Raw genomic sequence first — 18136 nt, 5'->3', positions numbered from 1 at the left:
GAGGAGATAGAAGCCACTGACATAAAGACAAGAAAGCTCCTTACCATGCATGGAGGGTTTCACCCCAAGCTGTACGCTAAGCGGAAGGAAGGGGGCCGAGGACTGGTGAGTGTCAGCACCACAGTCCAGGATGAGACAACGAACATCCAAGAATACATTGGGAAGATGGCCCCAACTGACCGAGTGCTCAGTGAATACCTCAGGCAGCAGAAACCCAAGAAAGAGGAGGGAGACGAGGAACCATCATGGAAGGACAGGCCCCTGCACGGTATGTACCACCGGCAGATAGAGGAGGTGGCTGATATCCAGAAATCCTAGCAGTGGCTGGACAAAGCTGGACTGAAAGACAGCACAGAGGCACTAATCATGGCAGCACAAGAACAAGCTCTGAGTACAAGATCCATAGAGGCTGGGGTCTATCACACCAGGCAAGACCCCAGGTGCATATATATATAATAAATGTAGATTTAGTGGCCTGTCATTAAAATTTCAACTGGTGTATACTTTGAAGTCCGAACACATACAAACTCCAAAACACGTACAAATTCCTAAGCATGTGAAACCTCCAAAACACGTACACACTCCAAAACACAACGCAAGTGCTCCAAGGGGCAGTGTTGAGCTTTTGTTACATAGTGGCTACACAAGCCAGGAACACACCGGATTTGGTGTGTGGTAGTAAAAGGTAAATTAACATTTTTTTAAATTATTTGAATATATATGAGTGTTTGTGTATAAATATACAAACAATACACATATGTTTTCAATCGTGTAATTTAAGTGAGGTAGCTCTGTTTTGGAAGTTCAGTTAACGCTAGCAACGTGTTTTTGAGTTTGTACATGCTATGTCTCTATGGGCCACCGTATATATTTATGTATAAACATATATAAATAAAACAATGGGTTTTTATTTACACTAGTAATTCCTTTTGTGCATAATTTTATATTGTTGTTGATAATAAATTAATTAAAGCAACAAAACAATCTGAAGAGCCGGTTGGGAGCCAAAAGAACCAGTTCCTTTTAGTGAGCCGAGCCGAAAGAGCTGGTTCTCTAAAAAGAGCCGGAATTCCCATCACTGGTAAAAATAAAAAACCATGGAACGTGAACATGAGCATGAACAAGAACATAGAAACCTAACATGAAGTCTTGAGATAAATACAAAACCCTGGAAACATGGCATGACGTGGAAACAAGGCAGGATAAGAGATGATCGGACAAGGAATAATTGGAAACACACAGACTAAATGCACACAGGAGGTGACTGGGGAAGTGGAAGCAAATGGGGAAACAGCTGATTAGAATGAACATAATGAAGCAACAGGGGAAGTGAAACTAAACACAATAAACATGGGACACCAGGCCTCTTCAAAATAAAACAGGAAACATAATGAGATGTGGACACCACAGCATGAGCTTGACAACATAAAACAAAACACTGTGTGAAATGACCCAGGATCAGTGGCGGTCCTAGCCTGTTTGGCGCCCTGGGCGAACACTCCCTCTGCCCCCCCCCGCCCACACACACACACACACACACACACATGAAGAGAGAGAGAGTATGCTTAGTCTGCAAACAGCTACTAAACATCATAATTCGTCATACAATGAGAACAGGACAAATCAACTATTGACACTGACTAATTAATATTATAAATCAAATCAAATCACTTTTATTGTCACATCACATGTGCAGGTACACTGGTACAGTACATGCGAGTGAAATTCTTGTGTGCGAGCTTCTCAAGCAACAGAGTTGTGCAAAAATACAACAATGTAAAACAAGCAAAAATATAAGAATGGCTAAATCTGAAAGTAATAAATATATGTACTATATATAAGAGTATATGCATTACTGGATGTGTATACTAAATATGTTTTTCTACGTGTGTGTGTGTGTGTGTGTGTGTGAGTGTGTATATACATATTTTACAAATGAAATAAAGTAAACAATAAAATAAGATATATAAAATATACAGAGGTTGGTAGTCGGACATGTGCAAAACAGTGGCATTAATGTACAGTGTGGAGTGCATAATGTTGAAGTTCCAGTAGTGAGGGTGAGGTGTCTATGACGTGTTCAGCAGTCTGATGGCCTGGTGGAAAAAGCTGTCTCTCAGTCTGCTGGTACGGGACCGGATGCTGCAGAACCTCCTTCCTGATGGAAGTAGTCTGAACAGTTTGTGGCTGGGGTGACTGGAGTCCTTGATGATCCTCCCCGCTTTCCTCAGGCACCGCTTCCTGTAGATGTCTTGGAGGGAGGGAAGCTCACCTCCAACTATCCGTTCAGAGCACCGCACTACTCTCTGGAGAGCTTTGCGGTTGTAAGCGGTGCTGTTGCCGTACCAGGTGGTGATGCATCCAGTGAGGATGCTCTCAATGGCACAGCGATAGAAGGTCCTGAGGATGCGGGGGCTCATGCCGAATCTTTTCAGTCTCCTGAGAAAGAAGAGGCGCTGCTGCGCCTTCTTCACTGTTTTGTTTATGTGTACTGACCATGTGAGATCCTCAGCCAGATGTACACCAAGGAAGCGGAAGCTGCTCACTCTCTCCACAGCGACGCCGTTGATGGTGATGGGGGTGTGTACTTCTCTGCACCTCCGGAAGTCCACTATCAACTCCTTTGTCTTTGCGACGTTGAGGGTGAGATGGTTGTCTTGACACCAGTGGGTCAGGGCGCTGACCTCCTCCCTGTAGGCCGTCTCATCACCGTTGGTGATAAGACCCACCACTGTAGTGTCATCCGCAAACTTCACAATGATGTTGGAGTTTCTAGTGGCCGTGCAGTCGTAGGTGTAGAGTGAGTACAGGAGAGGGCTCAGTACACACACCTGTGGAGCACCAGTGTTCAGTGTGATGGGGATGAGGTGGTGCTGCCCAGTCTGACCACTTGGCGTCTGTCAGACAGGAAGTTAAGGATCCAGCTGCAGAGGGAGCTGCTCAGTCCTAGATCCTGCAGTTTCCTGTCCAGCTTCGAGGGAACGATAGTGTTGAAAGCTGAGCTGTAATCTACAAACAGCATTCTCACATACGTGTCTCTCCTCTCCAGGTGTATATTATATTATTGTATATATTGTTTGGAGTGTAGTCTCCTACTGTTACTTTTTTTACCATTTCTTCTTGGAGCAACTGTAACCCACATAACTTCCTTAGAGATTAATAAAGTATTCTGATTCTGAATGTTTTAGGATACATGACCTGCCATTATCCAATGACACATCTGCTTACCTGGATCTTTGCTCGTTTCTCCTTGTAGGAGCCATAATTAAAAAATGTACTGAATTTTAAAGATCACTGGGTTTTCATTTGTTTGGTTGCTATGGTGATGTGTAACAGGAGTCACGTGGGTGCTAGCGGTGACATTAAGAGTCAGTCTGTCTTTCACTGATTTGATTTTGACAGAGAGCAGGGCTGGGTAGCCGTAGTTTTTGTTGACCGCAGCACAACGAGTTTCCCCTTGTTGCATTAGAGCCTGTGATGTTTTAAGAGTTTGAATCGCGAGCCGATCACATTGCTCTGTAAACTTTTCAAGCACTTTAATAAACAAGCAAGCAATTCCACCTCTCGCATTATTGCGTAAAGTTGACAGCGCGTCGGGCAAATAGGCAGGCTCAGTCCCCGGCCTCTAGCGACTGTGGAAGTCGCTACACTCCTCTTCTTCTTTTCTCTTTTTTTAAAACTGAGCACCTGATGGCTTTGAACTTTTCTTGTCCATCTTGGTTTTAATTTTGCACTCCAGTATGAACACCCATGCCGCAACCTGAGGATCACCACAAGATAACCTAACAGACCTACACCTTAGCTCACAGATTCACTTTGGCGAGGGTTTATTTCTGGGATTTCGCACAACCCAGGATTCAAATCATGAATCCATAATGGGCTTGGATTTACAACATTATGAATGAAATGTGCTCTATTTGGAAGCAGCAGGCCCCTCCCCTTTCGACAGGTTGTGTGTGAGACTTTAAATCATCAAACTGTAAATTATAAATTTTAAATTGTTATTGATCCCTTTACCCCGAGTCCTAAAGTGTATATTTATTTTCTTACTCTTCTTATATTTGTTTGTTTACTTGCACTGCTGTAACTGGAGCCTCGTCGTCTCGCTCTCTATATACTGGACTGTATGTAGCGGAGATGACAATAAAGTTTACTTTGACTTCAGCAGCGAGCAGGCGCACCGAGGGCTCTCGCTCACTTTTCGTGTATATAGAATTTCGAAAAACATCGGTGCAAATTTAAATCTGTATCATAATGTCTGGTGTTTTCATGTTTGTTGGTTTGTTTTTATTTTGTTTTATTTTGCGAGTTGGTTATTAGATGCTGCTCCAGCCAGCCAGAGAATCCCCGCCGCCCGCCCTCTCCTCCCTGTGCCATAAGCAGCAGGCGCACCTATAACGGAGGGCGCCCTTACTCCCAGCAAATGGGCGATAGAAAACCGATCGGTGCCCATGCCATTCCCAGTATCTGCTGGCATGACGCCGGGCAGCATGAGTCTGAGCAAATGTTTTATTTTGTTTTGCTGATGCCCGTGATGCCGCCCCCACCATGATGCCGCCCCGGGCAACCGCCCGTGTCGCCCGTATCTAAAACCGCTACTGCCCGGGATCTTAACACTTTTATTGCATGTTACAGAATCATAATGTTACAATGATTGGTCGAAACAGTTTTGGGTGGTCTTAGGTCTGATGTTGGCTTCTTCTTCTGCAACTTTCTGGGCATCTCCTTATTTGGAAACACCACATTAAGTTGCAACTTTACAGAACAAATGAAACGTGCTCATGATTCAAACAGAGAAGAAGAAGTAACAGCCCAGAAAACAATAGGCTAAACGAAAAATTAAATTCTACACTGTAAAATGTAATATTGTGTTTAATTAAAAATATTAAATAGGCTGAACTCAGTTTTTATCAATTTGTTATTAGAACTCAATTTAAATAAGTTACCAGTACTTTCTATGCAAAACGCTGATAAACTCCATTTATTTGAGTTGTCTTAACTTAGAAAAACTAAGTAAGCTGGAAGTTTTGCTTCTCAGTGCAGAAGGATGAAAGATGTGTTTTGAAAATGCCACGTGACTACCGTCCTCCTCCCTCTCGGATCAGTCCGCATGTTCACGGTGCATTTTTATGGAATATGTTGAGCAAACCTGGAGAAGCTCAGCTCAAGATATTATTGTTGTCATTGCTGTGGATCTTTACCTGATACACTGACTTGGTGAGTAAATGTTTACTCTTATTCAAACTGATTTGTGGCTTCTCTTAGTTTAGCACCAGGTTTAAAATCTTGCTAGCTAGTTAGTGTTAGCCTAGCGTTGCTGCTGCCGCTGGGCTCATGTTACTTAAAAATTAACACCACAGCCTTAAAAACCTTACATAAAACTATGTGGTGAAATTTTCTGTTGATTGTTTGAAATAAATAAGTGAGATAAGAGCCCAGACAAAATTCTTCGGGAGGTGCAGCCGTTAGGGGTGGGGTAGGTGTGGGATGTGGGGGTGGATAACAGAGCTCTCCGAAAACGTGGAGAGCACTTTTGCAAATATGTGATATTTTGATAAATTAAGTAGATATTTGAGCATTACACAGCTACATTCTCGCCTGAAAATATCTTAAAAGTTTATTTTGTGACCCAGAAAGGGTAGTCTGGGGAAAAGGAGGATCGCATTTGTCGGCCACGGTTGTCGGAGCCTGTGCGTACTTGTAAGCGCGGCAATGGCGGAGGAGCGCCGCTGAAAAACTTATTACTTTTTCTGGGTCACAAAATAAACTTTTAAGATATTTTCAGGTGAGAATGTAGCTGTGTAAATTTCAAATATCTGCTCGATTTATCAAGACATCACATATTTGCAAAATGTCCGGCGTTTTCGTAGATGTCTATTTTTTTTTCATGCTTTGTGGCAGCTTTAGAACATCTGTGGCATCTATTAATGTCAAATCTAGCCTTTATTTAACAACATAAGCAAACTCTATGTTACAATGATTGCACAGCCATTAAGGATCAAATCAGTTTCTGAAAATGTTCTGTTTTTCTCCCTCTGCTTGCTTCTTACTGTCTTTGAGGCTCGGGACCAGCACTCCTGCTGTTGGACAGAAAGACATCAGTAAGTATTTTGGTTTTCCAATATATTAGCAACTGTCAGTGACATTTATATTAATCAGGCTGAACTTTAATCATACTTTAGATCAGCCTGTTTTACTTATTGTTTTATTTGTGCTTTGGTTTGGGGAAGTTGTTTCTTTACTGATCTTTTCCTGTCTTCTGTTATTAGACTTGAGATATGACTGCACTATGCTGTTGCTGGTGACTCCAGTTAATTCTACAAGACATGCTGTGTAAGTAAACAAACAACAACAGTTTAGTCTGCATTTCTTGAAAGATCACATCCCCAAACTTAGTTTAGAGGGTCTACACTGTATATAGTGAAGTCTGCAAGTTTTCTAACAGCAAAATTTGTTTTGTGCCCAAAATCATTTTGCACATCATTAGAATGAAAGTTATTGGCCATGTTTGCATAGCCCTTTTAAAATGATGCTTTCATGACATTATTGTATGCTGGGTGGTGGTCACTATGCAGACTGACAATTGGGACATTGAATGTCACCTCTCCGGTGGGAGGGAGCCTGAGATCGTCTAAATTGGAGTCTGTTCTATACCAAATTCAGAAAAAAAAATGTTTTAAGAAAGCAATTAAGTTCATGTTCCAAAAATATGACTATTTGCTTGCAGGACACCAGGAGAGATGAGTCCTCCGTCACAGATGGTGTGGTCAGTGAAGATGGTCGCCTGCAGGTTCAAGCTCATTGCATCTCCAACCCACATCCACTGCCAGTGTACTTAAGGGAAGTTAAAGACTTTCTTCTGCACCTACATTTGGATCACCTCGATCCATGACAGTCATTCAGGCAGTAATGCCTGGACTGGAAACAAGCCATCCTTAAAATAATACAACATTCCAGCTCATGTGTTGGAATGCAAAACAAATGTGTTGTTTAAATTAGAGACTGCACTTGTGACAGAACAATAAATATTTTATTCTGATTATATAAGTAATGTAAGTACAAAACAAACTGTGGTAGGCCTAAACTTATTTTCAGAATAATTACATCTGAGACTTTGTTTCATTGTAAGATTATAACAGTGATGGCAATATAATTGTTTGTTGTTCAGCAGAACAGTGTCCAGTATGTTGGCTGTTGTACTTTGTGTTTGAAAATAAAAGTTGGGCTCATTTTAACATCATTACAAAAAATTGTTGTTAATTATTTTTTTAATCATATTCAGGTTACCACAAATTGTTTTTTCATTTAGTTGAGCTTAACATTTTTGTCAGTAGGTAAACAATTAGTATTGTACAGTCAGAAATATCAAGTTATTGTTAATACTGCAGACTTGCAATGTATAAGTTGTCCTAACAGTCATCTTAAGTAAGCTTTACTTAGTTTTTTTGAGGCAACGAGTTTCCATAATTTTTTGAGTTCTGGGAACTAACAAGGCTGTACAGTGTACTCAAAATGAGTAAGTTGCCCTAACTTGGTCATCTTACGTAAACTTGATCCAATTTTTTTTGAGTTCTGGGAACAAATGAGCTTGTACAGAGTACTCAAAGTAAATAAGTTGACCTAACTTAGTCATTTTTAGCTAAGCTTTACTCAATTTTTTTGAGGCAACGAGTTTCCATAATTTTTTTGAGTTCTGGGAACTAATTAGATTTTACAGTGTACCAGTCTCCGAAATAACCTCCACTTCTGGTTTCAGATCTGTGAGGAAGCTTGTTTGCAAGAATATTATTTTTCTGTATTTCGTTTACTTTTAAATTGTATCTATGTATTAGATTAAATTGAAACGAATGAATGAAGAACTGTTTACTGTAAATAGTTTTGTTGTCTGAATGGTCAAATTGACTGTAAAGTTTTATCCATTTGATTTACATTTTCAAAACTTTAAGTTTTTATATTTTAATGGTTGAAGATGTTTACAACAAAAGCTATAAAAAGAATAAGAAATTCAGTTCAGTTTAATTTATATATATCAAAACAGTACCTCGTATGCTTTATGTTATAAGGCAAAGACCCTGCAATAATACTGAGAAAATTATCTATAGCAGCACAGCTGATCCCAGCCTATACCCACCTCACAATACAAATGATTGTGATTCTGATTCTTTTCCCCATGTTGAGCCAGTACAACTGATCTTAGGGTTCCAGCACCTAATTTTATTTACCTTATTTTACCTTATTTTAAACCCTGATAAATATTTCTGTTTTGGAGTGAACACAAAGTTAAAAAACAAAATTCCTATGTACTAATATTATTTTATTATTATATTAACATAGCTCTAAGTTCAGTTATCTTTGTACAAAAATAGTTGGTAGAATTTTCTTTCAAAGAGCAACTTTTTATTATCTTACTCTCAGAATTTTAAAAGCCCTTAGCAAATCTAGAACATCTCACTATTCATTGCTGACAGAAGAAAATACGAACCCCAGATTTCTCTTTAGCACTGTAACCCTGAGAAAAAAATATTTATAGCCATCTCACAGATGTATAATTACATAACAGTTACCTTTAGTACATCGATTTTTATTTATACTCTGTGGGAGTGGACCCAAAAGCAGACTCAGTGGGCAAAACCAGCTGATACTTAACTAGGTTTTATTGTGCACAGGAAATATGTACAAAAGGCAACAACAGGAATGTAGCAAGAGTCTCTGACATGGAGGCACTGAAACAGAGGAGAGGGTGGTTAGATCCACAGCTGTGGTGTGTATGAGTACGAGTTTAATGGGAGGGGTTTGTGAAAGGTGATATTCCAACCTTGTAATTCCAAGAATCCACTTTTGTGCATGTTTCCCATAGGGAGTATCATTAGAAGACGTGGCATACATTTTCACTGCCATGCAGATGATACCCAGCTTCATCTACCCATGAAGATGACACATATCAATTTGTTGCACTGCAGGGATGTCTTGAAGACATACGCACGTGGATGACTTCTAATTGCTTCTAAATTCAGATATAACCCAGGCTATTTTTCTTTGCCCTGAAAATTGTACACATATCAAACAATTTGTAGGACTGCTTTCTTCTATTTGCACAGTGTCTCTAAAATTAGAATCATCCTGTCTTAGAGTGATGCTAAAAACATAATTTTATTTGATTATTTCTAGTCTTGACTATTGTAATTTATTGTCATAAGGCTGTCCTAAAAACTCCTGAAAAGCCTTGAGCTCATTCAAAATGCTGCACCAAGACAGGGAATATGCTTTCAATAATGCACTGAGTATTTTCTTCTACACTCACTATTTTCACCCACTATGTGTTTCTACACCATATTGCTGTTAGATTTGTATTGTGATTGCTGCGACCGGTTGCGATTGTTCACCCCAACCGGTCGCAGCAGATGGCCGCCCCTCCCTGAGCCTGGTTCTGCCGGAGGTTTCTTCCTGTTAAAAGGGAGTTTTTCCTTCCCACTGTCGCCAAAGTGCTTGCTCATAGGGGGTCATATGATTGTTGGGTTTTTCTCTGTATTTATTATTGTGCTATCTACTGTACAATATAAAGCGCCTTGAGGCGACTTTTGTTGTGATTTGGCGCTATATAAATAAAATTGAATTGAATTGAAATTGAATTGTCATTTATGCTTAGAAATATTTACTCATATATGCTTAGAGGTGTATAATCGATTGTGTAGTGATAGGAGGTTTGATCCTTAATAGTCTGCAACGGCATTGTGTGCATTCCAGAGTGTTCTGGTTTCACACTCTCACTCTGGGAGCATGGGAGAGGTTGTACCTTGTCTTATTGCTTTATGGTAGGATAAACGTATCTATATCTGTTTTAGTCTAAGTGCCTTTTGTTTAGATGGACGGCTCTGGGGAGTCTTCCTGGGGTCACAGTTTGACCCCACACACGGATACACAGATACACACACACACACACACACACACACACGGTATTCTTTGTTCACATGCATACCTATATAAGATGTCATATGTTAATGAACCTATGCATATTCATGTAACCACAATAAAAGAGCAGTGTTACGGGAGAGCGGATGAGAGCAACTGGGGTCAAGCGAAGGAACGGCGCCTGTCCAGTTCTCTCCCGTGCACGTGAAACATAAGGAATGTTGCCTACTCGTGTCTTGCTTGCTGTGTGGTCACACTGCCTTCAACGTTCCAGCGAATAGGTTCAAGCTACAAACCTATCAATTGCATTCAGTTATTAGTTATTATTTCTCACTCTCTTCCACAGTGTGTTTTTTGTCATGTCTTTCCCCCCTCACCTGATTGTGGCAGATAGCTACCCCTCCCAGAGCTTGGTTCTGCTATAGGTTCCTTCCTGTTAAAAGGATGTTTTTCCTTTGGGGGGGACTCCACAGGTAGTCGAGTCTTTTGTTTCTCTTTGAGGATGGGGGAAGAGCCAAGGAGATCAACCACTGTAAGAGGTAACAAGTGCGTGTGAGCTCTTTATTTGGGGGAGACCAAAGCTGTAAAAACAGCTGTGTATTGCCTTTTGTTAGTAGAAGGCATTTAAACCCAGGGCTGTGTTGGTGTGTTGGAATCAGCAGAGACTCTGCTGGTCATTTGCCCTGCGATGGCTGCTCTCTCACAAAGCATGGTTTTTGTTCTTTATTAAAGGACTTTAGCAAATGCTCACCATTTGTCTGCAGGCTTTATTAGATGAAAACTTCCACAACAGGATCATTTGATTGTTGGGGTTTGTCTCTATTATTGTAAGCTCTTTACCTTACAATTCAAAGTGCCTTGAGGAGACTATTGTACTGATTTGGCACTATATAAGTAAAACTGATTTGAATTGAACTGGCTAAGCATGTAGAAGTCCACATCAGAACTTTTTGGTCCATAACAGGTTTAACCAGTGACTGTTTACAAAGTGCCACTCAAAGTTTTTTTCTGTGGGCAAAATGCCATGCTCTCGAGGCAACACTGTAGAAAGCGTGGAACTGTGTACACTAAAGTTAGAATGGCCGAAGGTGCACCCTCTATGGGTTTCCTGTCTCGCAAGTGTTGGGAAAAGGGTTTCTATTCTTCTCTCTGTCTAGAGAGAAAGAGGAGGGATATCATTTTGCAGAGCAAAGGAAAGAGAGGCTGAACAAGATAAATTAGGTGTATGACAGTCCAAGAGGTTGTGCAGAGAGAAATAGGAGCGAATTCTACAGAGCATGAATGAGAGGAGGAGACAGATCAAACGCAGAGATATATCTGCTGTATAATAGTGAGGTCAGGTCAGACAGCTGCAGTGGTTGTAGTTGTCTGATGATGGAGATACAGAAAGAAGCTGAGCTCTGTTTTCCACAACTCCTCAACATTTCCTGCAGGAAGCCGACACTTCACTGGTCCAAAGCTGTGCTCCTGAACATTGTGCTGTCCTGCATCTCTCTGCTGACTGCTACTCTAAACCTTCTTGTGATCATCTCAGTCTCCTACTTCAGGCACAGATAATGTTTCTAAAACTTAAACTGTATTTTCATTTAAAAAGTTTAACACCATGATATATTATTTAAATTGAAATGAATTTGGCACATTCTTGGTCAATTTAAACCACAATATTTAATTTTTATACACCTGGAGTGAGTCTTAATAATGGACCTCTTTACATTTTAAAATTACTAATATATTCTTTTTTGTTTTATTTCAGGAAGCTTCACACACCCAGCAACATCCTCCTACTCTCTCTTGCTGTCTCAGACTTTCTCATGGGTCTCTTGCTGATGCCAGCAGAAATCCTTAGAAGGATGACCTGCTGGGTACTTGGTGATCTCATGTGTTCTGTTTATTTTTTTCTGACTGTAAACATTACCTGTGCTTCAATAGGGAACATAGTTCTTATATCGATTGACCGTTATGTGGCTATTTGTGCCCCTCTGCATTACCCCACCAGACTGACTGTGGCAAAAATCAAACTCAGTGTTTGTCTGTGTTGGTTTTATTCAACTTTCTACAGCAGTCTTTACACCAAGAATGTCGTGATTGAACCAGGCAGGTATAATTCCTGCTATGGAGAGTGTGTGTTTTTCAGCAGTAATATTGCTGTTGTTGTTGACCTTGTTTTATTTTTTATTCTTCCAGTTACTGTCATCATAGTTCTGTATATGAGAGTATTTGTGGTGGCTGTGTCTCAGGCTCGTGCCATGCGCTCTCATGTTACAGCTGTCACACTTCAGCGTTCACTCAATCAAACAAACAAATCTGAGCTGAAAGCAGCCAGGACTCTTGGGGTTCTTGTAGTTGTATTTCTTGCATGCTACTGTCCATTTTATTGCTACTCTCTCACTGATGAAAATGCTGTCAATGATCCAGCAGCGTCTTTTGTGGTCTTTATCTTTTATTTTAAGTCTTGTATAAACCCTTTGATGTATGCCCTGTTTTACCCCTGGTTTAGAAATGCTGTTAAATGTGTTATCACGTTGCAGATATTCAAGCATAACACCTGTGAGGCCAACATACTATAAAAAGACTATGAACCCTGCTGCAGTAAATTGCTTTAACTCAGTAAATGGACCCATGTGGTAATCTACTGCATTACATACAAACAGAAGAAATTTTAGTTCAATTCAATAAACACTAACATTCAGATTACTTACCTTATGCCATTTTCTCATGAAAGAAATTTCAAATTTATATTTATATTCATTTATAATATGTTATTTATAATTATGGCTATGTCCAGACACTGAGACTTACTGAAGTCCTGGGATACTATCATTTTCATTACCAATTGCTTTATATGGAAACACTGACCTTCACTTTACATTAGGTCACACAAAACACTTAACTAGTAATTGCCTTATCTAACTATAAATTTCAAAATGAAATAAGTATTTATAAAACCTCTATTAACACACTCTCAAACAATGCACTTATATATTAATCATTTTATATATAAATGTGCTTCTAAATATTTGATTATTTGGACTATATAAATGATACCATGAACAAGTTATATATGAGCTTATTAATCAAGAATAAATATTTATATCTTTATTTATAAATGACAGACTAAGGATGAGTAACACTTTATAAATGACCAGTTAGGGACTTATTAGCAGTGTTGGGAAGTTTACTTTTAAAATGTATTCCACTACAGATTACAGAATACATGACCCCAAATGTATTTTGTAACGTATTCCGTTACGTTACTCAATGAGAGTAAAGTATTCTGAATACTTTGGAGTACTTAATATATTATCAAGCTTTTTACAACTACATGAATGTACTATTGCTGTGTGATTTATTACTATTACTGAAGGATACTCACCATACCAATACCAACTAGATTTTTAAATCTTAATATAAAATGAGTAACAGTAGGGTGGATATTAGGTAAAGCTGCACTTTTTGCTGCGATTTTGTAGGGAAAACTATTCCACGCGTATATAAAACAGGCCATAAAACCGTACAGGGACCTCTGGCTAATACGTCGGGTTCCATGTCGGGCTCATAGCCGAAAACTACCTTTACTTTTGTTGTCTGGCTCAACTTTGCTAGCGAGAGACAGAGAGAGGCGTTGAAAGGCTGCTTCAACAGAACTGATTGTTTCGGAGGAAAACATGAACACATTGTACAGTTGAGTCTTAATAGCTTACTTACAACTGGGCTACACTGCCCATGAGGCTACAGTTTTTAGTGCTATGCCTGTAACACTCTGCCTATTGCCTTCATATTAAATATTTTTTTGAACAATCACTTTTAAAAATATTTCTTCATGTCATTATGCTGCTGCAAGTAGAGGTGACATGAGCCGCGAGATTAAGACACATGCGTTAGAGCAGGGGTGCCCAATCCCAGTCCTCGAGAGCTACTGCCCTGCAGCTTTTAGATGCGTCCTTGTTCCAGCACACCTGAATCAAATGAATGGCTCGTTATCAGGCCTTTGCCAGACTTGATGGCATGCCGAATTGGTAATCCAACTATTTGATTCAGCTGTGTTGGAGTAGGGATGCATCTAAAAGCTGCAGGACAGTAGCTCTCGAGGACTGGGATTGGGCACCCCTGCGTTAGAGGCTCTCAATGCGTGTTTTGTTTGGGTTTCCACCGGTGTGGAATTACCAAAAATAGAGAGGGGACAGCCTAACATATGAAACAGGAAAAGCCTGCTGTGTAATCCATTTATTTCAACAAAGTAACTGTATTCTGGATACCACCTTTTAAAACGGTAATTGTAATTGAATGCTGTAACTCAAATTTTGTATTTTAAATACGTAACGCCGGTACATGGATTCCATTACTCCCCAACACTGCTTATTAGTACCTGACTAATTTTTAATAGAGTGACATTATTATAAAGTTCTATCCATGATTGCAATGTCTCCGATATGCTGCTTAGAGATGGTGGTGGCTGCAGCAGATTCCAGGAACAACATCCAAGATAACTGTCCAGAAGAGCACAGTCCTAAAAACAGCAAAGATACTGCCTTCAAGACCTTCAAGCTCCCAGGCCTCTGATTGAGGACCTGTAGGGTTTTTCATGAGAGAGAAGACAAATACGCTGCAAGTATACGTTTTCGCAATTTATTATCAAAACGAATAGAATTTACAAACTAAGGTCAAGGGTGAAAACTAAACCTAAACTGGGTGAACTAAGGCTAAACATAAAAAAACATAAAAAACCATGGAACTTGAACAAGAACATAGAAACCTGACATGAAGTCCTGGCATGAATTCAAAACCCTGGAAACATGGCATGACGTGGAAACAAGGCAGGATAACAGATGATCAGATGAGGAAAAAATGGAAACACAAAGACTAAATGCACAGAGGAGGTGATCGGGAAAGTGGAAACACATGGGGAAACAGCTGATTAGAATGAACATAATGAAGCAACAGGGGAAGTGAAATTAAACAAAATAAAACAGGAAACATAATGAGATGCGGACACGACAGCATGAGCTTGACAACATAAGACACGCAAACATGACACACATGAAACACATGAAGGGGTGAAGACATAAGAGGAATCAAAGTAACAATGAACTATAACGGCAACCTAGGCGTAATAGAAATGAGCTTAGATCACCTAAAGAACTTAAACAAACCATAAACATCAAAATATGTTAAAACTCAAAACACTGGGTCAAATGCCCCAGGATCGTAACACTTTTATTGCATGTTCTCTCATCTCCACTACATAAAAGCATACTTGATAATAACCCCATTGTGGTAACACTTTATAATAAGTGCACAGTATTAAGCATTAGTTAATCATCTGTTAAGCATCAGTTAATGCTTACTTAAATGTCTCTACAGCATCTACAAAGTATTTCTCATAATAAGTTAATAGTTTACAAGCACTGCTTTAAACACTTTATTCATGATGAATAAGCTAATGTACAACACTTTTTATTAATTATGTTTTCATGTTCTAAAACTCATTAATTAATCATTTATAAACACTACTCTGCATCAGTTACAAACCAGTCATTTCAGGATGTTCAATGGTATACAAAATCATTGGTAAAAGGTAAGTAGATGGTTAACACACCCCATATAATACTATAAACTCTACATGTACTACACATAGTAGTTTCATACTAGATGTTTTATAAACACTGAATATCAGGGTTACATCAGTCAGCTGCTATATCTTAACAGATGTCTTACAATACATTTATAACTGTCACTTAAAGGCTGCCAAAGCTGTAACTCACTATCGACCAACTTCTTTTTCGATAGATTATCTATAAATACTCATAAATACCTTAATAAACTTATTTAGGAAGTTACAAACCATTTGCTACTTGTTAGTAAAGTATCTTGAGTGAGCCCATCTAAAGTGTGGACCATATATACCTTACAACCTATTTATAGATGTGAAAGTTTTTAAAATACATTGTAACAAAAATAAAATGACAACACACAGGGTAGATCCAGAACGCACTGTATTTTTAAGATGCCAATCACAGAAATATCAGAACAATGCTTACAGATTGGACACACAAATGTTGATACAAAAATAAAAGTGTCATAAACTATCAGCCAATATTTGAGGTAATACAGAACACGGCTGGATGCAAACTATATGACCTGTAGCTCTTTACATAAAGTGTATCACATGTGATCATTAAAATAAAACTACAGAATTTATAAAAGTAAAATAATAATAAAACACATACAAACCAAAAATTAAGTGTGTCATTTTTTTAACAAACAATTGACCAATCAAACAGAATACATAACTTGTATTTTATTAAGCTGTTAACAATGGTGGACTCTCACCACATTTCACCATGTAAAAAAACAACAAAAATCTAATCTTTCTTTGTTTTAAGAGGAAGCAACTTCCCTGAAGACTTATACGCTTTGAATTTTCCTCTGTTTCTGGATCTGCACTGATTGCTGCAGCACACTGTGTAGCAAACAATGAAAGTTTCTGTCCCTGCATGTTTTTTTCTAATTCTTTATACCTCTCAGGTGCAACAATGAATAGCTCAGCAATTGGAGCAGTTGCCACAATTGTGTTCCGTCCACTCCCAGACGTTTAAAGGCAGCAGACATGGTCCCTCCTCTTTTGAACAGCCTCAAAATCTTGTTATACCGGTGACCACTTGCTTAGGATTCTGGACTGCAATTGAGAGAACATAATCATTAATTGAATGTAATAGTGTAGTAACGCAACACACCACATGCAAAATCAAACTGTTAAGTTAATCACTTTACCTCTTTTTCTTTGTTTTTGGTCACGTTTCTTTGACTTCTTGTGCTTTTTTGCTTTGCCCTTCTTCCTCTTCTTCCTATCTTCATCTGATGCAGTTGTGCTCATGGAGGAGTCAGAACTCTCATCAAAAGACCCATCAGAGGACAGTGAAGATATGCCCAATACCTCACTGGAATCCTGGACAGAACTTGTGGGTTCCTTTGAGAGAGCTAGTAAAACAGTTAAAAAGACAACACAAAATTACTCAACAGAATGCTTATGTAAGTGCTCAAGCAGAGGAAGTATGTGACAAGCTATATAATGTTTTTAAGAGTGGACTTACATGCTGCTAATTGCTCCTTTAGATAGTCTCTTTCTTTGGTGAGCTCATCAGTCTTATCCTTTTGCCACTCTAGCCTCATCTTACAGATCTCCAACTCTTGTGATTTTCGTCTGTCTGCCAGCTGTGCAGTTGGGGCAACAGTCACACCTAGAGAAAATTAAAACAAAATGAGACTTGGCTATAAATAAAATTAATAAAACAAATTCAATAATATTAATAATATTAATGTACACTTTGTAGAATTTAATTAACAGTAAAAGCATTACAGTGATTGATAGCCTACAATGGTAACATTACAAACAATATTTAGTTATGTATTTACAAACTGGCCAATTTGACTATAATTATATATTAACGTATTTCAAACATAGTGCATTAGATTGTACAATGTAGAGCATTTATTGTGAATTTATATTGTATAGACATGCAGCAAAATAGCTGGAGAAGGCCTGACAAACTAAATTCCAGAAAGCACAATTTTAAGTTACAGCCCAGAGTAACACCAAAGGCGACAATCCTCATTTAATTCTCGAGCCACAAGAAACAACTAATAAAATAAACTGAACTGTGTTTTTGCCGATATCTAAATCTGAAATGTAGCTAAAAGCTAAGCTAAGCGCCTAATAGCAGCTAGCGAAAAGCTACCTGCTAATAGGCGGTGGGTGTTTACAATGAAATACGGTAATACAATGAGGTAAAAAAAAAAAAAAAAAAAAAAAAAATACTCACCACTGGTAACACAAACATCCATCTTGCCTACGTTATTATTCCCCCTTTTCCCCCGGGTTCGCATACCGGTAGATCGGTCTGGGTTTGTCGTGTTAACACAGGAAGCCATGACTGCAGCTTGATTATGACCTACAGGTGAGAGGTCACAGCATCGCGGTCTCCTATTGGTCATGTAGGAAGCAGGAAGCACCAAAAGCGCGGCTTCCTCTGTTGGCTTAACAACAAACTGGCTAAAAAATGGGAAGTCTCACACGACTGAAAAAACTAATTAACGAGGAGATTTCGAAAAGAGGCCCACTGAAACTTATAAAATATCTTCAGAGGAAAAAGCTACTTAAAAGAAAAATAAAATACAAAGTCTGCCAGCAGAAAATGGAACTGAAGAAAAGGGTGAACAACGGAGACCA

The 18136-nt window shown here is 38.9% G+C and overlaps 1 protein-coding gene across 1 annotated transcript; it reads right to left on the bottom strand.

The window, feature by feature from the left end:
- Nucleotides 1–16541: 16541 nt before the first annotated feature.
- On the bottom strand, nt 16542–17825 carry LOC120433529 (protein FAM133-like). The gene is made up of 4 exons (XM_039599810.1): nt 17730–17825; nt 17001–17147; nt 16681–16887; nt 16542–16585 (listed from the first exon to the last, which is right to left on the bottom strand). The coding sequence occupies exons 1-4, from the start codon at nt 17791–17793 to the stop codon at nt 16542–16544; spliced, it is 462 nt and encodes a 153-aa protein (XP_039455744.1). The 5' UTR covers nt 17794–17825.
- Between the last annotated feature and the right edge of the window lie 311 nt (nt 17826–18136).

This window comes from Oreochromis aureus, linkage group 16 (assembly GCF_013358895.1).
Source record: "Oreochromis aureus strain Israel breed Guangdong linkage group 16, ZZ_aureus, whole genome shotgun sequence".
In the NCBI taxonomy this organism is placed as follows: domain Eukaryota; kingdom Metazoa; phylum Chordata; class Actinopteri; order Cichliformes; family Cichlidae; genus Oreochromis; species Oreochromis aureus.
Note: the sequence above shows the minus strand (reverse complement) of the source record. Positions and strands in the feature narration are given on the sequence as shown.

Bases quoted from the DNA above. Each gene is read 5' to 3' on its own strand.
- LOC120433529 (XM_039599810.1), bottom strand. From the start codon at position 17,793: ATGCGAACCCGGGGGAAAAGGGGGAATAATAACGTAGGCAAGATGGAT. The intron at 17,148-17,729 runs GTGAGTATTTTT...AATTTTCTCTAG, and splicing joins GGATGTTTGTGTTACCAGTG to GTGTGACTGTTGCCCCAACT. The intron at 16,586-16,680 runs GTAAAGTGATTA...TCTCAATTGCAG, and splicing joins CCAAAAACAAAGAAAAAGAG to TCCAGAATCCTAAGCAAGTG.